Source organism: Lathamus discolor, chromosome 3 (genome assembly GCF_037157495.1).
Source record: "Lathamus discolor isolate bLatDis1 chromosome 3, bLatDis1.hap1, whole genome shotgun sequence".
Classification (NCBI taxonomy): Eukaryota; Metazoa; Chordata; class Aves; order Psittaciformes; family Psittacidae; genus Lathamus; species Lathamus discolor.
In genome coordinates this window covers 73,975,872-73,997,325 of record NC_088886.1, presented here as the reverse complement: position 1 = coordinate 73,997,325, position 21,454 = coordinate 73,975,872, and the positions used below count along the sequence as shown (strand labels likewise).

The window sequence follows — 21,454 nt, the reverse complement described above, 5'->3', positions numbered from 1 at the left end:
TCTCTGTGCCCCTTTTGGGAACTAAAGCAAGTTTTTGAGCAACTACGTTTGGTTTTAGAGAATATCTTTGTTCTGAGCTTTAAATTTGTAACTCAAACAGGGGAATAAGTTAGAGAGACATTGAGAACAGGACTATTTCACATTTTCTCCTAGTTTCCACTTCAAAGACTGGGTTGAGGCAGCCCCCTGTATCAATACAGGCTGGGGGTTGAAGGGATTGAGAGTATCCCTGAGGAGAAGGACATGGGAGTACTGGTGGATGAAAGATTGGATGTGAGCCTGCAGTACACGCTTGCAGCCCAGAAGGCCAGTTGTATCTTGGGCTGCATCCGAAGGAGCGTGGCCAGCAGGTCAAGGGAGATGATTCTGCTGCTCTGCTTTGCTCTGGTGAGACCCCACCTGCAGTCCTGCATCCAGCTCTCAAGTCCTCAGTACAGAAAAGATACAGACCTGTTGGAGAGGGTCCAGAGAAGGGCCACAAAAGTGATCAAAAGGCTGGAGCATCTCTGATATGAGGAAAGGCTGAGAGAGCCGGGCTTGTTCAGCCTGGAGAAAACTCTGGGGAGACCTATTGCAGCCTTTCAGAGCTTAAAAAGGGCCTATAATGATGGGGATAGACTTTTTAGCAGGGCCTCTTGCAACAGAATGAGGGGTGATGGTTTAAAAGAGGGGAGGTGCAGGCTGGATGTGGGGAAGAAATTTGTTGCAATGAGGGTGCTAAAATGCTGGCAGAGGTTGCCCAGAGAGGTGGTGGATGCCTCATCCATGGAGACATTCAAGGCCAGGCTGGTGTGGTTCTGAGCAATCTGATCTAGTTGAAGATGTCCCTGCTCATTGCGGGTGGAGTTGGACTAGATGAGCTTTGAAGGTCCCTTCCAACCCAAACGATTCTGTGATTTTAAGTCTTCTTGAGACTTGCTTTCATTGCATTAGGGCAAGTTGCTGCTGAGGCAAGATCAAGATGTGAGTAAAACTACAGGATCCTTAATTTTACACATCCATCACCTAGGTGAGGTCTGTCTTGCTTAAAGAAATAACAGAGGGGGTTCCTTGGTTTTAGTCAAATATTCTCACTAGAAAGAAAAGCTTGAGGCAGTGTAATTGAATGGTCCCCTTCTTTCAGTATCTGCTCGATAGCTGAGTAACTTAAAAGCAAGTAAGCTCTTTCCTTTTCTCTTTGGAAAAAGCCTGCAAAAGTTTAATAGCCTTTTCTAAGTATTAAATTTATTTCCTCAAAATAATGACAAATGAAGGGACTATTTGAGGAACTGGTTTTGACTGTTACAAAGGGGTTTTTTTCTTATTCTTTGTTTAGCATTTGAAGTTGTTAAACCAAGTAAGATGTTACCTGAGAGTATATTTGACACTTCTGTTTTTTTAAATCTATCATGTGGAAAACACAATGGGGCATTCTTTTCCTAGCTCCATTTATGAAACTCTCTTATTTTCTTACCATGTAAAGTTATATTTATCTTAAGAGGTGACATTCAATAGACCATGTCTGCTACAATATTTGTGCAGATTGTCTTGAAAAGCAACAAGATTGCTAGAATATTTAGGATAGCTGTTCCTGTCATTATGGAACTCTAAAAACGCTCACCTTAAAAATATATATCATAAAATTAAATAAAAGGCTTCTGGTTTGAATTATATACATCTCTGCTGCATAAACCCTGCCAGCCTTGATGTTTTGCTTAGAGCATGGGTGGAAAGAAGGAAAATAGAGCACTTTAAAATGCCTCTGCAGAATTTATTGGCTGCAAAGATTATAACTAACTTCATATCCAAGGGTGGCTGTCCTTACAGAAAAACCTGTTCTTAAATCAGCAGGCAAATGATCATATTGTTGCCCTAGTAAGTATGAGCTTTTGATTTGAATTTTGGCACAGTTGTTGGAGCAGTGGTACAGCACATAGGGTGATTGCTGATCTAAGGAGTAGTACATATGGTGCAGCTTTTCATTAATGAAAACACCTACTATTCCTATATTTTAGTTATGAAGTGTATTTAAAGTCTTTAGTTTAGTAGTTTACATGTTCCAAAGAGTTGTTGGAAGGATTTAAGGTGGATGTGCCTGGTTTGATTGCCCCTTTAAAATTATTTAGGAGGGTTAATCCGTTGTCAACCAACTGTGTTCAATTGCTGTTGTCTAGGGGATGGTGATCTTAGAAGAATTCCCATTTCCAAAAGACATTTTGAAGAAGCAAATACAATTGACAGACCAAGAAGCTTTATTAAACGCCACAGGGAATTCGCAAGCTGCCATTGAGAGACAGGATTCTTTGCCGGAGCATGACTTTGAAATGTCACCCAGCAGTCCTACCCTGCTCTTACGAAACATAGAGAAACAGGTAAAGTAAAATGAGAACTGAATGGTCAATGGAGCCAAATGATTTACTTCAGAAATAGGGCAGGTTCCATGGTGATGACTTCCAAAAAGGAAGATATTTTGCAGTCCTGAAGTGGGTGCTGATGAATTGAAGGGCTTAAATAACTACATTGTACACAAGGTTTACAAATTAACCTTTTACTTCTGATGTGTCTGTGTTACCGCTTTGTTTCCATCAAAGCGGCCACATAACTACTTCTAACAGCTATCCACAAACCTGCCTCTACTGTATAGAGTCAGTGGAGAGTTACCACAGATTGTTTCAGGAAGTACTTTGGTGAGATGAAAGAGAAAAGCTGAAGATGGAGGTATGTTGCACTTGAAACAAACAAAAAGCCCCAACAATGTAGTTGTTGGTCTACCTTTTCAAGCTCCAGCTCAGAGCTGAGGAATTCCAGATACTTAACAGGCATAGCTTCGGGTGGAGTTGTGGGTCACCATGTTCAAAACAAGTGATTTCCAAGGTTAATTCCAGGAAATAGGATCTAGACTCCAGCAGGGTTTTCTTTTGCTAGAAAGTACATAGAGAATGTGGTAGGATCACATTGCTGAAGGAGATAAAGGAAATTTGGTTTCAGCATGCAGATAGTGTAAAGCAAACCTGGCAAAGCCAGTGTGGTGCATTAGTATGTTTCTCTGCTGCCGTCTATGAATTCTTGGTCAGAGACTTAAATGGGGCAAAAGTAGCTTTAGTACTGATGCTTGTTCCTGAATCTCTGTGCCAGTTTTTCTTATTTGATAGTCATACTTTTCTGTTCTTAAAATGCTTCCCCTGTTTGGCAGATCTTACCCACGACAGACAGGAGTGAGAAAGCAATGATATGGGACATTTATTTGCACAGTGCTGGCAATTGCACAAAGTAGACCAGGGAGCATTTTTAGAATGTGGTGAATGTCCCCTCTTTAAGTGATTACTTGGAGAATTAAATGCACTTTTCAGTAAGACATTTGGCAAATACTGGTGTGTTTCCTGGTCCCCAAGTAGTTACAGAGGTCCAAGAACTCTGATGATCTGAAAATTACTTGGAAGTAAAGGTGTTCATTCAGTACATCTCACAGATTACATCAGATTTCTTCCCCTTACACCACAAAAAGCTTTGGGGTATGATTTGCTCTTTGAGTCCCAGTTCTGTAAATTAACTTGAACTCTGAAGGTCTGAGTTTCTTCTTTCTCAGTGTCAGGAGTAGCGATGCTGTAGGCTGGAGAGCATCCATAGATATTCCCACAGAATTCTTCAGTCCTATGTTAAAGTATTTCCATGTTAAAGGTAAGTAATTTTACTTACGAACAAAAATCATAAGGAATACAAAGTGACTGAGCCTGGCAATTTTTATCCATACTGTTTTTCAAGTCCTTTTCTTATCTATGCAGTGTTTTAAAAACATGAATTTTTTACCTGACTACATCACTTAAACATGAACAAAAAAGACAGTAGTTGTAATGAAATGGAAAATCATTTTTTCTGCCTCTTTCTATATGAATGGTAGGCCCTCAAAATGTAAAGAAAACTCACTGGGTAACCTTTAGCAATTCTTGTTTTAAACAATCTTCGCTCTGAATGAGAATCCTACCAAGTTCTATAAATAAAGTATGCCACTTCAGGTACATTTAATTTCTGTTTAGTGTGCAGAACACAGTTTCCTCTAAGAAAGCTACATTTATTGTCAGAATAGCCTGTAAGGTTTGACATTTAAAACAACAACAAAAAAAAATCATTGTGAAATGTTAATCTGGAGGCAGTCCACCATTTATTGCTTTATAAGGAGTAACTCTGAATCTTAAAAATTAGCTGGATTAATTACAGGGCAGTTCTGAAAGTCTGGCTTTCTGTAGGGTGGGGGCTGCTTCTTGCTGTTCTTGAGAATACCAGAAGATTTTAGCCATTCTGTCTTTAGTTACAATAGTCCTCCTGTAGTTGCACTTTCTTTTATAAAAACACCTTTGTCAAACTACTGTGAGGAATGAAGAGGATTCTTTTAACAAGAGTTTTACTTTGATTGAACAAAATATGCATACAATGAGTAGAGAGCAGACTGTTTTTTTCCCCTGTTGAAATGCTTGTTGAATGGCCAGTCAGCAGCTGTGGGCTGCAACTGTTAATTATATCTGCTGTAAGGTTTTCTGGTTCCTTTTGCCTTTTCACAAATGTTTGGTCAAGTGCTAAGATCAGTTGCGTGTTTTGTGTACTTCATATTCAGATGTCTTTGGCTGTTGTTCAGGGCTGTGTTTGTTTTCTGTTGTTGTCGGGGTGTTTGGGGAGGGGTCTGTGTAGTTGAACATAGTAATTGTGAAAGAAAAACTGTACCACACTTGATTATTCACAAGAAACTAAATACCATCATTCCATGATGTGTGCAGCTGGAATCCTAAGTAGGAAAACAACAAAAAGAAGCCTAGGACCTTTGAGCTATTGAGTCTGGAAAAAAGTCTCACTACCTTTTATTTGTTGTTTTACTCTTTTCCAGAGTGCACAACTGAGTGAAATCATCAGCAGCCTGATTGCTCCACTCAATCTGTCTCCAGCTTCTTCATCTCTTTCATCCAAAGCCTGTAGGCACAGACAGCTGGTCAATGGCATCTCCTTCAGGTGGGTGACAGGACTTTCTTTTCTTTTCTTGGTTTTTTTTTTGAGAATAACTTACTTAATACTGCAGACAAGTGTTTCTCAGTGCTACTCCATACTTCTTAGTAATTCTATTTTTTATTCAAAGGTTTTAAAAGAGAGTACAGGCCGTAATCAGTATTAGTCTCAAAATAGCATTAACGTAACTGGGTATAGTTCTGTCTTACGAAAGACCTAGGTTTGCTGGATATTTCTCCTGAGATATTGGTAGTGCAATTTTTGAGGATGGAGGGGTTGCTGTTATTCATAGATCTTGAGATCAGGTGGATGAAGACAGTGTTCCCTACTAGAGCTGGGGCTTTCTGGCAGTGTCTGCAGTAGAACATAATTCCCTGGCTCCCGGCTCCAGGAAGAGCTGGCCATGCCGTCTGTTTCAGCAGCTTTGCCATAGCCTCCCTAAAAGAGATTATAATGAGCAGCTTGGATGGGCAGCTTCTTTAAATGCCGTCTGTTCCAAAGCGATTGTGTGACTGTGCCCTAAATTTCAGGATGAAGGGGTCCTGTCACGTAGCAGTCATGTGCCCGATGTATCACTTGTTTACAGATAATGTAGGGGAAAATTGGAAGATTCCTCTGAGTTTTCGAATAAAAATAGCCCTGAAACAGGAGCTGCCAATAGAGATGGGCATGTGGAAGAAGAGAGTCATTTAGGCTCTTAGAAGCCTGACTCTGTCTCAAAACAGAAGGGTTCCTGCTTTTTGAAATGTTTTTGGGAGTGTGTGACGTTGACTTCATGATCAGGGGCTCTAATGATGTAACTTGAAACCACTTCTTGTCTGATTTATCAGGCACTGTGCTCAAAATCAGTCTTCTTCCCATTTTATGACCAGCACAGTTGTTTGCTCATGGGCCAGTGTCTCCAAGGCTGCTTGTTTTCTACTTGTGCCTTAGGAAAGCCCAAAGAAGTCTGCAAATAAATACTGTTCATTAAAGGTAGTAATTAAGCACGATATAGAGTAGTTACGAGAATCATGCAAGGAAATTCACTGCTGCCTACTTCATGGGTTTTTGAGTGTGTTTCAGTTTTCTGTGGTGTTTTGTTGTAGCAGTCTTGTGTGCAGTTAGTTGAGAAAGTTATATAGTGCATGTAACTTCATTTGTTGGCTGCTTCTCGCTCTTTCTAGAGCTCACTCTGACTGTGTTCAGTACTTGAAAAAGTAGAAATCAAAATCAAATGGAAAATAAGGTGATTTTTTTCTTTTTGAATAGACAAAAAAGGATGATAATGATTTTTACTTAAGTAAATTATTGAAATTAGTTGTAGGCTCTTGATGTAAAAGATAGAATAGTGCATGTTTAAGGCAAGTCTCAGCATGAGATGCTTTGAGGTTGGTTGATTGCAGTATGTAGATGGTTACTTGGGCTATTTATTCCCAGTAGAAGTGGAGGTGCATGTACAGTTCCTGGTTGATTAATTGTGGGTAACCTTGAGTTGCCATTTGTCAAGGTCTAATTTAATTAGTGGCTTCCTTTTATTATGTAGCTTTTCTCTGCTCAATTGAATCTAGATGCCAAGATTAGAAAGATGGATTGTATGAGAGTAGATGCTCATAGAAGCAGTTCCCTAAGCTACTGATAATCACTTTCTTATGAGGGGAGAGGAATGAAAAAGTTTATTACTTCAGTACAAATAGTGCCTGTCTAATGGTTTGTTGTGTATGTGTGTGAGTAAGGTCTCTTCTCTGTAGCTGGCTACAGAGCAAGAAAAGCCGACCTGTGAGCTTTGACATGAGGGTTTCAGCAAATTAATGATTCTGCGTCTGGCAGTGGTTCATTTGACTCTTCTGGAGAATCACAGTTTGAAAACCACCCGAACTAAGATTGAAATAAATGGAGAACTCAAACCTTGACTGGAAAGCCTATTTACACAAGTGGCAGGAAAACTATACTGCTGTGTACTGGAGCTTCAAGCAGCAGAGCTGAGATCTCTGCCTCATCTAAAAAGGGAGCTGTGCATTACTGTAAGGCACAGGAGGGTAGAGCAGCTGGCAGAGACTGAAGAGAGATTATCAAAGATCTGGGCAGACCACCAGAACAAGAGCAGGAATCACAATAGTTGAGGAGCCAAACTAAGGAGCTCTTTGTTATAATTTAACTGTCCGAGTTGTCTTTCTTGTAAGAGGGAGATATGGGGAAATCTAGAAGTTGGGCTTGGCACAGCCTGACTTTGTAGAGAAAATGCTTTTGAGAATTCAGAGGAAGTATTTTAAATCTCTTACATGGACTTCAAACGTTGTATTTCTTTCTCAAGCTTTAAGAATGGTGTTAGCTTTAAGAATGTCATGCTTCAGTATCTGGGGCTTTTTCTTGGCACTTACTAATGTGTTCCTTTAAATATTTTGTACCATCCCTCTTTTAATTAGCACATTTTTTTCATTGAGTCTCTGTTGCTTATTGAGGTTGTTCTGATGTGTCAGAAGGACAACTCAAATTCAAACCCATCAAACCTTATTACCACACCAGCACAGCATGGGATGGTGTTTAATCACACTTTCATAACAAGCACTTCTACTTAATCAAAATGTGCTGTTAGAAGAGTACTGCTAGTCAAAAAAGATCGATAAATGGCCTTGTCATGAATTCATTTTCATGTTTGATTGTCTTATAACTTTACTAATAATAAGACCATGACTTGCCAGATAAAAGTTCATAAGAGAAAACAGTCATTTGTGCAGACAGATGACCTGCTATGAACCAAGGCCAAAGTATCTCCTATACTTGCACTCCTCAGGCAGTTAACAGTTACAGTCAAGGTCTTCAGTACTGTAAAAATAAATGCACACTTGCTATTTGCAGCAGGCCTTCAGCTTTAAGGGCAGATGTTGCTGCAGCAGCAAAGTAAAATCAGGACACCTTATAGGTATCCTGAAGTGAAGTGCATTCTTCCCATGGAGTCATTCCCACCCAAATGGGAGGGTGTTTTGAGTTTTGACTTGCAGTGTTCCCTGTTCTGGTGAGGAGGCAGGCAGTAGATCAGTGACACTTATCCAAAGGTGTTACACATAGATGCATAAGGTTTTCTACTGCTCTTGGCCCTGTGTTGTCACCTAACTTTCATGAGTGGCTACTGTGTTACTATGGATGTGAGTACAGCAAGCATGTGTGTGGGTAAGGTTGTGGAAGAATGATGCTATAACACTGAGGGGGATTTGAAAGGGACAGACTTGAGGAAATGCAGGGAAGAGTGAGGTTTAAACTTAAAATGAAGCTTTTCATGTGGTTATGTAGACCCTGTCACGTTGTGACTGGAGCTGAGCTTGCATTCTTCCAAATTCTCTGGGTCTAGCCAGCTTCTAGATTGTAAAGACAGACAAACAGGCTGGGCTTTCCTTCCTCCTCAAGAACTTCACCCAGGCTGGCTCTGTTGGAGAGCTCTATTGGCACAGCCCTGGAAGTGAAATTTAATGGCCTTGTGTTGGTTCAACTAAGCATGCAGAGTTCTTAATTTTGATACAAATGCTTCACAATGAGTTGCAACCCCTACACTGAATAGACACTGGTTTGTAAAGCTTTATGTAAGTTTCAGTTGTTGAGCAAAACTAGAAAATCTTGAAAGTATTAGGGCAGGACTCAAGGTCTCCTTTATGTTCACATGACTGCTGTCTTGAATGGAATGTAAGTTTGTAGGGAAATACTATTTGCAACATATAACTCATGTTAGAAGTGTTAGAGAGTTCTTGAATTTGGAAAATCAAAGCCCATGATATGCTCAAGGGTTTCACTTCATTTTGACATTTGTTTCCCCAAGCCAAAAGGTGAGCAAGAATTATGAACTTCCTCTCGTGACCTAACACAGAATTAATCAATGAGCAAAGAACATGCATGGCTTCCTGAAACAGTGTGCTAAAACATTTTAGTGCTTCTAAAATTCTCGTAGAATTAGCTACCTAATGTTGATCAGTGTATGAAATCTTGGCCTGTGCATATGGAGCATATTTAACTTTTTGTATTTCCTCCCTCCATTAATCATGAAATTACAGAGCTTCAGACAACAGAGAGGTATCCTCTTCGGGCAGCTGGTTGCTTGATCATCAGCACATCAAGAAAAGAAGAAGAGACAGGACAAGGCTAAGACCTCTCACTGTGGCTAGCGGGAGCACATCTGCCCGGACAAGGCCACTTCATAGTTTCCAGAAGAGGAAACTCTACAGAATGCATGGTGCCTGTCACTGGAAACAGCAGGTAAGCCCTTGCCTCTCTCTTCAGGAGACAAAACCAAAGAATCCAGCTGCTAGGGGCTGCATGTGTCTTGTCTGGTATGTCAGAAGAATAATGCATGCTGTGCTGCTTATTTGTTATGTTCAAGGAGCATATATATATGTGGTGGGAGTACTGGATGTGTCAGCAGGAGCTCAGAGTTAATGAGCTGAACATAACAAATGAAGATGGCTCAGCATCCTGCTTATCAAATCAGTTTGTTCTATGGCTATTGTTAAAGCCTTTGTACAGTGTAAGGGACGACTCGAGAGCTTCCTTGGGAGGGTCGTCTGCTGAGGAAACATGCTACAGTGTAAATCAACTGCCTGCTTGTTTTCAGCATATTTATTTTAGCTACAAGAAAGTTTACACAGCTGCTGGCACATTATTTTCTAGGAAATTAAATTGCAATATCTTAATCTTGTTTCCGTTTTTGCTGTTTCTGATTAGTTACATTGCCTTTTCCATGGCACTTGATAGATGCTTTAAAACTCTGAACATTTTCCGCATTACAAAGGAATTAATATTTTAAAATGGGGAAACAGATATTGTCTGTTGTTCAGGGCGTATCTGTTCACGTCTGACATGAATAGCATATCGCTGGTAAGGATATACAATGAGTTTAGCTGTGGTGCTTAAAGCAGCAGTTCAATTTGGGGGCAGAGATGGCATGAACTCATTCTGTAGAGCAATGTTAATCCCCAGCGGTTTTAATGTCTCAGTTTTTGCTTTGCCGTTTAAAAGCGGTTTATATTGAGAGAAATCTCCCTGTCTCCTCAGCTGACTGCCTAGGATTTACCAAGTGTGCCAGTGGTCTGGGGAGAAATTTCCCCTGCGAGGCTGTTCCGTGTGAGTGTGCTGATTCAGCATCCTTTGCAAAATCACACAAGCGTCCTAGTTTCAGCAAGATAGCTTATTGAAAACCTGTCCAGTTTCTTATTAGCCTGACTTCCCAGCTTCCTGGCAGTGGGGCTTAGAGACCTGGCAGTCTGCCTGGAGGGGTTGATGGTGGGGGATAGGAGTGGAGGGTTAGCGTTTGAGAGCTCTACCTCCAAGACGTTTGGGCTTTTCATCTTCCTTGCATTAACCAAGGAGAATGTTACTGACTCAGACTCCCTTTTTTCCCATTCAATCCAATCCATGTCCTGTTAAAGAGGTTCGGGGCCTTGTTCCCTTCCTGGTGCCTCCAAGTACCACAGGTCTTTCCTTCTATGAAGAGTGCTCCTTGGCAAGAGACTTCAGGACTTTCCTTTCAGTCTGCTAAACATAAGGGGTTTCCACTCCAGGTGCAACTTCTAAATAATAGGCTCTTCTGGAAGCCTGCATCTTGCAGGCTCAAGTATCTCATATTTCTGCAAGCACTGCCTATGTCTCTGTGTTTTGAAAAGCTGGGCCAGAGTTAGTGTAGTTCAGAGAGTAACAGCAGAAGTATGTGAAAGGAAACTTCATTTCTGCAGCCTGGCAGCAGGAGTTCAAAGCAGAGTTTACATTTTTATCTTCAACCAGCCATAAAACTGGGCTGCTTTGCACACTCAGTAGTTTACCTTGACTCATAGGCTGAAAAGATAAATCTATAGTGTACATTTGATTGTAGATTGCAATAAAGAAGTGCCTTTAAGTTACGAGTTAAGGCTTCAAATATAGGAGCTGGTGCAACTGTGTGTCTGCCCCATGCTCTTGACATTTCTAATGCTGGGTTACCATATGCTAAACCGGCTCCAGTGTCTCTGTACTGAAAGTGCAGAGATGTCCCAAAGACCGTGTGGTAAAAACTGCTGTAGAGAATGCTGTTTATGCTTACTGCAGCTCTTGGCACAAAAGCTTGGGTTTCCATTTTGCTTTCTAATGTCCTTTTCATGGGGAAGTTAATCGAGAGGCAACATGGAAAACTGTATCATTGCACTGCAGATAAATTCTGCTTGAAGAAAATAAGAGGTGGTGGCAGCAATCGACCTGTCAGCTTCAGACTTTGTGCAAGTGCCAAACTCAATTAAAGTTTTCAGAATTAAGGTAAAGCAGTGAACAAAGCCTCATACAGTGTTGGTTAAAAACAGAGTAGCAGGGATCCTGCTGGGGCATAAAGTGATAAAATTGGTCTGGACATTTCAGCACATTCTGACAGTCAAACCTAAATGGGTATTGAGTCTTTGAATTAAGAGCCATCATCAGTGTATATTTTCATTCAGGAACTCTTATTCTAACAGGACTTGTCACTTTCTTAGTGCTGCACTTGCTACACTTGGTTACTCAGCTGTTGATGAGATTGCTCAGCTTGTAATGGAAGAACACTGGCTATCAGCTCAGGCTGATTGCTACATTCGGTAGATGTCTAATGGTAAGGATGCAAAATAAGGAATGGCCTCTGAGACTGATACCTAGTTTTCTTTGAAAATGCATTTATATTCCCAATAGTAACCCATCAAATTTCCTCTAGCCTCTCACAGAAAAAGGAGTTACTTCTTAGCAGCATGCAGAAGAGTTGGATTTTTAATAAAGTATTAGTGTGGCATCGCTAGCAAGTGCTTCTCCACTGTTTCATCAAGATTAACATTTACAGCCCCTGGTACCATGGCCTGTGAGTATTTCTTTAAGGTCACTGGCCAGAGAACAGTCTGGAGGTAGGGCAGACTTGCTGCCACATACCTGTAGCAGATGTGGAGTTAACAGAGACCAGCTTGCCCCAAAGCCTGAGAAGACTGAATCTTCTGAACATCACAGCTTCTGCGTCAGATTCCTCTTGGTGCCTGGTTCAAACAGCCAATGAGCCTGGCAGTGCTGATGGGTGATGCTGCTCTGCAGAGTAATCTGAGCAAGACAATAACTAAAGAGTTCTGACAAGAGAATCACAGCAAACTACAGGCTTCCCATGTGTGGAAGTTTAAGAAATGCTGGGAGAGCTTTGAGGAATTTGGGGTTTTAGGGGTGACTGGTTGTACCTTTTGTGCTTTGAGTGGCATTCAGAGTGTTGTACTCCACATCTGTTCAGATTCATTTGGGAAGCTCGTCCTTCTGTCTACGCCCCAGCATCCATGTTAGGAAAAGCAAAGTATGAAACTATGAACTGCTATCCCATCTGCCAGTTCGTAAGGTCACTGGGAAGGCAGCCACATTTTTTCTCTTATCTACTGCCATGCCACATACATTTACAGTGCTGTCAAAAGTCTGAGTATTTAGTGACCTAGTAGCTTCCCAGTGCCTGTTGAGAGATGCCCTACATTGTCCTCTGCTGTATTTCTTTTCTGAAGAGGACTGCTCTGGTAGTAAAATAATGCTTACGCACAGTAGTATCTAAAAAAAAAATAGAACTCCATGAAACTGTAGAAGACCTGGAAGATCTACAGGATAGTTAGACTGCAGATAAATAAAACAGGATGCAGGGTGTTTTGGTTTATCTGTCACCATCCAGTATCCTCAGGAACTTGAAACATCCTTTGGGGTCAAATCCGCTTGTCCCCTAATTTGGAATGACTTAAGTACCACAGATGATCTGTGAGTCATCTTTTGGCCATGGAATCTGTTTTGTATCTTTCTTCTTTTGTTATCTAAATAGCTTGGGAAGAGTTTAGGCCATTTGTTGATTGTGAGTCAGTGCACAAACCCCTCAGAATAACTGACATGCACAAGAAACCCTGGGATTGCAGTCTGTGCTTCAGTCTAGAGGACATGACTGTAGCGGTGTCTTTCTTCATTGTGTTTTTTGAATGAATATTAAAACTTATGAGCAGGATAACACAAAGGAGTAAACTGCAGACATGGTCTAGTAGGAGGACAGGTGCTTCCAGGCAGGGGTTAGAAGTCTGAGAGTGCTGGATCAAAATGCTGGATCTGCCATTCATTTGCATTGTCACAGCTGGCAAGTCAAACAAGCTCTGGGTTATTGTCTCTTCCTGTAAAATCATAGAATTAACTGGGTTGGAAAAGACCTTTAAGATCATCAAATCCAACCATTACCCCAGCACTGCCAAGGCCACCACTAAACCATGTCACTGAGGGTCTCATGTTCACGGTTTGTGAACACTTCCAGGGACGGTGACTCCACAGCTTCCCCGGGCAGCCTGTTCCGATACCTGATCACCCTTAGTATAGGATGACACTAAGAAAGAAGGCCAAGAAAGTCTGTAAGTAGCAGGTCAGTGTCAGAACTTTAAAACATAAGCAGCGATTGAATCATTTCCCAGTGGTTGTTGCATTTATAACTGCAAACCTCTCAGATGCCTGAGTGCTTCTGCAAATGCTTTTCCTATCGGGAAAATATGTAGTATCCCTATCTCTGGCTATTTTTTGCCTAAATTTGAAGGAACTGAATTATCACTGAGATAGCAAAAGTTCTATTAAGTTTGTTTAAAAGCAGACAAATGCTGTTACTAGTCAGAAACCCTCAGAGGGGTATTTGTCTAGCTGATATGCCCTGAAGTTTTTATTTTATCTGTGTGGCTTCCTGCAGGGTTTTGTCAGTAACAAGGAGTTTGTTTTGCCAGTACATCTTGTTAGTTTCTGGTTTAACGTGCAAACTAATGACATTAGTTTCACCTTTTCTTTCTTTTCAAGTCATGCCTCACCAAGAGATGGCATTGAGGGTAGGTAGTGTTCTAATCTACCAACAATTTATGCAGGGAGAGCTGAGCACTATCACACTTGGTCCTCTCCATTTCTTTGCAGGGTTGTAGGGCACGGTGGGGTGTTTTAACCTGAAGATTCTCATTGTATTTGTATCTCCACCTGCTGGAGGAAGAGTTGGTTGTGTGCACACATGGAGAAAACTGGAACTGAAATGTGCAAAGGTGCCAACACCCTGGAAGTTAGGAATCGAGGTGCAAAAGCTCACATTTTACATACACAAGCAAACAGTTGGTGTAATGTCACCAACCCTTGCAGCTGAGTATTGCCATATTTTGGCTTTTCAGCATCAAACAGGAGTTAAGTGAGACCATAAGAGTGTCTGCTTTCATTTAGTGGCTTAAAACAAAAAGGGAGGATAAAAAACCTTAGTGCTTCTCCAGAAGCCTCCAAAACAGACAGGAGAGAAATATTTAAATTCTAGGGTTTGCATTTCTTATTTCAGTCTAGTTCTTATGCAGTTCTATGATTTTCATGACCTGCTGCATTTCCAGTGCATGCTTAGGGCCAGTGATGTGCTTTGTAGATGCCACTTGATAAATACATAGGGGTCTTTCACCAAGTCACGTTAATTTTCAGGTTTTAGGGTATACACATACACATGCTTTTATAATTTATATAGTTCCCAGCATGGTTCCTAAATGCCTGGTATCTATCTGCAAGTGGTCTGTGGGTAGCAGGAAAGGAGAACAAGAGACAGGCAAAGGGGTGTGCATGCAGATAAGGTGCTTAATCTTAATATTGCCTGTAGTGTGCAAGTTGTACCCTGTTTTCTGCCAGGGGGACAAAATAATTTAGCACCTATTTCCTAGAATATAATCCCATTTCCACTACCATATTATCCCATGTTGTGGTTTATTTGTGTTGAAGGACATACAGGTGAATTCTTTCTGGCCATTACCAATTACTGTTTTCTCCAGCTCCCTTGGTCTGTAAATTTTAAGAAACAGCACTGTCTACAGTAGTAATCATCAACCATAATGTTCAGTAGCCACCTGTAAGTTTTGCCTTTCACACAGTGAAGTAGTCATCTCCCCTAGTTGCACTGAAAAGAGTCTGTTGGTTGTCATCCACCTCCTTGGTATCCTTAGATACTGGCTCTGCCACTTGCTTCTGCATGGTTTCCTGGCATTGCTGTCTCCTTAAAAGCCATGAATACAGGGAATGTTGTGTTGCCAAGTCTCCGGCAAACTGTTTTCAAGAAGAGGATATGTCCTGCATCAGTGAAAATGTACCTCTGTGGATATGTCAGTCTTCTGGTCTGGGGAGCAGAATTCCTTGGTTATGGTTTCCCAAGTTTGTAAGTGAAAACAATAGTTGATAAAATTACTGTTTTAACACTGGTAGTTAAAAAAGAAAGTCTTCCATTGGATAAAAATCAACAAAACCTGGGAAAAAAAATACCTACAGGTTCAGCTCTTCTCAATGTCTGACAGGACTGTTGTCTACTGGGGAGGAAGGAAAGGGAATACCTTTAGTTCTGTGATACCGCCAGTGGAACTAAATCCATCCTTTGTGAGGTTATGGCAAGCCAGTCATCTTGAGCATTCTTTTGTCCCAGAATGAAGAACCTGAAGTCAGCCTTTCACAGTCCTGCACCTTCAGCTTATTATGACATTTCTGCTGTGTTTTATTGATCATATCTACTCTTAATTCCTGCATGGCATTTTTGAAGAATTATATCTGTGGATTAGCATGTCTTTCCTTCTTTGGGTTTAACTCGTGAAAGATTAGGCACTAACCTTGATTTTTCAATTGATTTGCTAGTTGAACAAAAGGTCTTTCTTTCAGAGTGGTGAGGCTAGCATACACTTCCCACAGAGCAGGTGAAAGGCCATCTCCAATTTGCTTATAACAGGATTAAAGAAACTGAACTCTATGTATACTTATGAGAGGTGGGTACTCCCAGAACCAGTAGTAGAAGCTACCACTCCTTTTATGACACCAGCTAAAAGTCTGTATTTGAGACAAGTTGGATGCTGAGTAAGTTGTCATTAGTGTTTTGTCAAAGTCTCAGGCCTGTTCCTGGAAAAAACTGGTCTTTGCCACAGGATCTGTCACTTTATCCTTATCCACAGCTTCAGAGGGAGAGAAATCTGGTTACATCCTTGCTTTGCTGGACCTGACCTGTACATAGATTGCAGGCAAGTGCATCAGAAAGGCCTGTCCATTTGACATATATAGAAGCTTCATCAGGAAGAGACAGTCTGTCACGTAGCATGTATTATCAGCACCATCTGTTATGCACCTTCTCACATAGGGGTGTCTCAGATGCTTTGCCTGCCTTCTCCTTTGCTACCTGTTCGTAAGAGAGAAGGGGCTTTCAGATTAACCTTCCACTGTCCATGTATTGTATGTTTCCCAAAAGCATTCTAAGTCCTGCTTAGGGAACCCCTGCTGTTTAGTTTGTGAAATAAGATGTTTTATTTAACTTCGTGTTCTGCCAGAGGAGCATAGCTCTGTGCAGAGCAGATCCTTGTGTGCAGAAGAGGGAGACCATAGAGAAGTGGGCTTGCCTTTAAGGCAGATGCTGAAGCACAGAAGCAAGCAGGTAACATGGTGCTCTGTTGATTTGAGCTGTACATAGCACTTCTGGAGGGTTCCAGTTTAGGAGTGTGTTTGGTGTTCAAAGAGGAGGTATCAGCCACCCACCTGGTGGTTCATTTGGATCCTATAATTAACTCTGCAATTTAGTTGGCTACTTGTTTCCGGAAGAACAGTTTCAATACTGAGGGGAAGAGCTCTTTCATATTGCTGAGGAGTTCTGAGTGTGTGTGTTTAGGGAGAATAAATGCTTTTTTTCTTGCCTTTTTCAGCTATAAGAGTAATGGGAAACAGACATGACAGGTATTCAGCAGAGTGTATTTGAGCTAACTTCATTAGCTTCCTGCATTCATATGCATCGGAGTACTTGAACTGTGGCTCCCTGCACTGTTACACTCAGGCATGTTTCCAGAAATGGCAGGAGTTTTAGTGATCAGTAGCTGTAACCAAGAAATGAGAATTCACTTCAGAGTTTTTAACTGGGAGCACGAAACATGTTTCTTCTCAATTACAGCAGCTTCATAGCCTCAACCTTTAGTGTTCAGTAGTGTTCAGCCTTCTGACCCTTCTGGAACAGAGGCTTGAGCCAGTTGTGCCCTCTCTAATGCATCAATTTATCACAAACAAGTGCAAGAATTGTTTTGACTATCGAAATAAATTGCTCGTGGTATTTTGTGTAACCCAGTAGAACAGTACTGAGGGGAAAAAAATCCAAGATTAAAATTCCTAATACTTCAGAAAATAAGATTCTGTTGGTGACACCAGTCCTTAGCAAGTTTAAAAGAGAACTGCTATTTTAATTGAAGACTTAAGGCTGGCACACTTCTGATTTCCTCTAAAATACATTATATTTTCTTTTCCATGATAGAATCAATTTAATGTAATGTTATTCTTCATATCTACTTGAGCTGAGGAGGCATGAGGCTTTATATTTCAATAATGAAGAAGAATGTTTCAGGAGATGTACAAGGGGCACTGCAGGGATAAAACAAGATGAGTTTAGTAATCTTTCTTGCTTTTGGAAGGGTTGGCATTGTGGTCAGGCTTGCTGTAGAGGCCTCTCTTCTAAAGTCTGTGCACTGTGGCTTTCCTGAAACCACTTGTCATTGCTGTGGCTGAATGGATATAGTTGTGGGGTTGTTTTCAGTTGTGTTTTGGTGGATTTTTTTGTTGTTGTGTTACAACATCAATAATTAACAGCTGTAAAAGCCAGTTGGGTTGTAGGCTCTCTTCTGCACTGAATTGGAAGGGAGGAGAGTTCTGTTTCCCAATAAGCAGTTTTTCAGTTTTGGTTCAATAAGGTTGAAGCTCTTTGTTTGACTGAGCAACACGTTTTCATTCCAGAATAAAGGGCTTCTGAAATATTCTCATCAAGGCTTAATTAAATCGGCATTCTTGACAAACATCATGATTTCACCATTTCTGCATTTTCCAGTGGAAAACTACTCCATCAGAAATACAAACCAGATCCAGTAGCTGGGAACACAGGCACTGCCAGAACTTGTAGCTCTTTTCTAGTAACTTCACAGGCATTTGAGTAAAACTACTCTTGGCTTCTATAGAAGTCCTTATTTTCTTTTGAATTACGAACTGACTTCATGAAAGATTTCATTATTTAGGTGTTGATGGCAGAGCAATCAAGGAAATAAGACACAAATTCAGGCAGAAGGTTTTGTAACTTCTACCACAGACAAGATGAGGAAAAGAATTTTGCCTTTACTAATGATCAAATGGCTTTTAGTATTGTTTCAAAATAGATGGAGGCTGTGGAGGTTGTTTGACTATGTATGCATGTTTTTGAGCAGGCATAGCTTTAAGCTAGTGTCTAAATATGTTTGGGACTAAAGTTAAAGCAAGAGAAAGCAGGTCAGGGACTAAAGACTGGATGGATGTCACTTGTGTTGGTTCTATATATATATTTTGGAGGTAATTTTACTGATGAGTGTTTGGGGATATCTTTTTATAGAATGAGAGATTTATCATTTACTATAATACGGATTCATTCCTGTAAAAAAGACACATGCCAGCAGACTTTGTGCAGTTACAGTTTAAATAGTGGAGATTCACTAAATAGTTAATTTCTAACACCAAAATATCAAGAGGAAATTTTCTTTTCTGCAGTTTTGAAAAGCAAGCCCTTCTTGCATCGAAGGTAGAGCAACTGCCTTTAAGCTTTAGTTTAATGGTCCATATAATGGGAAACGTTAAATTCACTTTAGCATTTATTCCTCTAGTGTTTCCAAACACAGGTCCCAGTTCTGCCAACACTTTATGGATGTTTAAAGTTTAACAGATGAAGATTCCCATATGTCTGTCACAAGAAAATAAAAGAACATAGATTTACAGGAGTCCTGGGCTAGGAAAGAATTCTTTCCAAATGAAGTTGGAAGTACTCATGCGTGCACCTGTGTATGGAGATCAAGGTGGATTTAGGACTATGAATGTTTTCCTGGCAAGTGAAGTACAAGAGCCCCACCACCACAGGGTCTTCTTTGCTCCAGCATCATACCTGCAATACAATACCAGCATAGGGAATTTATCAGTTGGGAAGAAGGGAAGAGATGGAAAAAGGGAACTTTTTGATGAAATATTTTCTGATTTAGTGTGGGTTGTAAATACTGATGCCACTTGTCAGGACTGATTTCAATAAGTGGAAGGGGATTTTATATGGTGGGTATAATCACTGCATCACTAACACATGAGTGGCACTGCTAGAATACAGCCTGGAATAGTTCAGGCAGGAGGAAGCAGCTGAAGAGGTTTCTTGGATTTGGAAAGCAGAAATATTGAAAATACAAGTAGTGTTTGTTTCATCACCTTGCCTCCAGTGGAACTGCTAGATGGTTTCCTTTCATTCCATGAAAAGTCATAAGAAAATCAAGACAACCACTCTTATATTGATTCTTACAGTTTTTTACTTAAAATCCTGTTCCAGGAGATGATAAATGTGATCGTGTAATGTTAGGCTGAGACCATTGAAGTACCCCAATGCCCCCATCCCTTCCTCTCTGTAGGATCTTTGGGGTTACTACTGCTAGTATCCAGTAAAGCCGAAAGTAGCATAAGCAGGTACTATTTCCCTGCAGTGCTTTTGTAGCTTATTCTGAGGCAAAGTCTGCTATTAACTGCTGCCCTGTAATACCACATTTAAAATCCTTCTGTCTTTCAGAGCTCAGTATGTTGCCTGCACTCTGCTGCTATTCCTGCCCATTTTCACCCTGCCTTTTTCCTTAGTGTCCTGCTGCCTCACACCAGCCAGTTCTGTGCAGTCCATCATTTTACCTTCTGTACTTTAATGACCCTTGCAAATAAGCAGCTAAATTAATCTTTCTTTACAGCTCTCTTTCTAGTAATTCCTCTTACTACCTATTAGTCAGTCAATGCATCCTTCTCCATATTTATTGCTGTGTGTCTCTTGTTTGTGTTGCTTATCCGATAATTTGAATTCTAACAAGGTTGGGACTTTGCCCCCTTGCCTTGTATAAGTACACAATGTGCTCAAAATGTTTAATATTGTTTCTTGCATGAAAATGTATGAGCTCAAACTGTCTAGACATACTGAAAACCTTGCTAAGACTAAGGGGATGAATGAAAGATATTTAGTCTGGTGTTAGTTTTTTTTGTGTGTCTATATTATGCCTGTTGTGCTGGAATGGAATTTTAAGGGATGTTTGTTTATCATAGGATATATCGAAGTAATGATTGGAAACAATTTCGTTTTCTGTGTTCTTTGTATTGTCCACTATAGTCCGTACGTGGAGGTAAGTCATATCTGAAGTCTGTAGGAATAGTTTTGCTATTCCCATATTAAAGAGTGTCTCTCACTGTCATTTTTCTTTCTTTTTTGTTTTCCTTCTGGTCTAATTTGAAGGAAGTGAGTGAAGTAGAAGTTAACCTTTGTTTCTGTATATCCTTACAGACTTTGCCATCTAGAGATGTCTCCTTTCCATATAAAACTCAGTTCCCATATAGTGAGTACAGCGCAGAATCTAAAATAGTAGATTATGTGCAAGAGCTGGACTCCTCTTTCCATCCAGTCTTATCATTCCCTGCAGGTAAGTAACACCATACATAACTATAACAGAGGGTGGTTGTGCTTGTGAGAGCTGTAGAGTTTATGGTTACTGTCAACCGATTCTTTAATCTTCTTGAACAACAATGTGGATGATGATGTTTGTGACTCAGCTCTGAAACTAGTGGACGTGCAGCCTGACAGCGCCTGAGGCTTCAAAATAGCATATTTAATGCTGTTATCTGCAGAAGGGATTCATACGATTGGATTTTTAGTTATTTGGGGTTTTTATTTTAGGAAAAAACTATTTCCAGGTAGTTGCTGACCAGTACAGGAATTCTGCTGTTCTGGTGGTCATCTTTGCCGCAAAATAATCCCGAACATGATGCTGGGATCTCTATAGAAGTGTTTGAGTCTTTAAGTAAACCCAGTGCTTCCCAGAATGACAGTGTAGATGCTGCAGCCTGGTATTAGGAATTCAGAGATTAAAGTAAAGCTTCAGTTTGGAGAATTTGTCACCGGCCAGTAGAGAAGACCGAAGCATGAACATGGAAACCTGCGGAGGACTCAATTCTTGCAGGTTTACAAGCATTTACATCCTCCATGTGGGATAAAGAGATTATTTTGAGGAGCACATAGGCAAAACAGAACACTCACTGCAAGAGTGCAACAGCAAGCATCCCAGGCAGGAGGACACTGTCGTGGAGAGGAGAGAAAAACACCTCTTAAGTCTCTCTTATTTACACACACTCTCCGTGACTTACCCTGTGACTCTGACAGCCCAGCTGGACAGGAGCCAGGGGGTTAGAAGTCTGTTCAAGTGTAGTCATATAAGGCTATGCCCCTTGCATTCATTCTTCCTAGTCTCCCTTAAAGAGCAAGGTAAGTGCAACAAGAATATTGACATTTTCTTTTCTTAAAAGAAAGATTAATCATAATGGAAAAACCTGAAAGACTTTGGATTGCGCTGTGGCAACTGTTGGTCACTTTGCCAGGATGGAGGAAGAAAAATGTTATTTTAGCTTCGCTCCAATACCAAGAACATCTTTCATTTTGAGGAATATTAATTCT

The 21,454-nt window shown here is 40.7% G+C and overlaps 1 protein-coding gene across 7 annotated transcripts in view; it reads left to right on the top strand.

Annotated features, from left to right (window-relative positions):
- Window positions 1-21,454, top strand: part of KANSL1L (KAT8 regulatory NSL complex subunit 1 like) — a 64,837-nt gene that overhangs the window by 26,802 nt on the left and 16,581 nt on the right. For 6 of the 7 annotated variants that reach the window (XR_010610618.1, XM_065669811.1, XM_065669812.1 and 3 more), the window contains exons 4-7: window positions 2,154-2,351; window positions 4,856-4,977; window positions 8,994-9,195; window positions 20,291-20,426. Coding sequence is in view for 6 of the 7 variants with exons in the window: in XM_065669811.1 (XP_065525883.1) it covers window positions 2,154-2,351; window positions 4,856-4,977; window positions 8,994-9,195; window positions 20,291-20,426 (658 nt within the window). In the remaining variant the exon portion in view is untranslated. The remainder of the gene's footprint in view (window positions 1-2,153; window positions 2,352-4,855; window positions 4,978-8,993; window positions 9,196-20,290; window positions 20,427-21,454) is intronic. The other variant, XM_065669809.1, reaches the window with a different exon arrangement.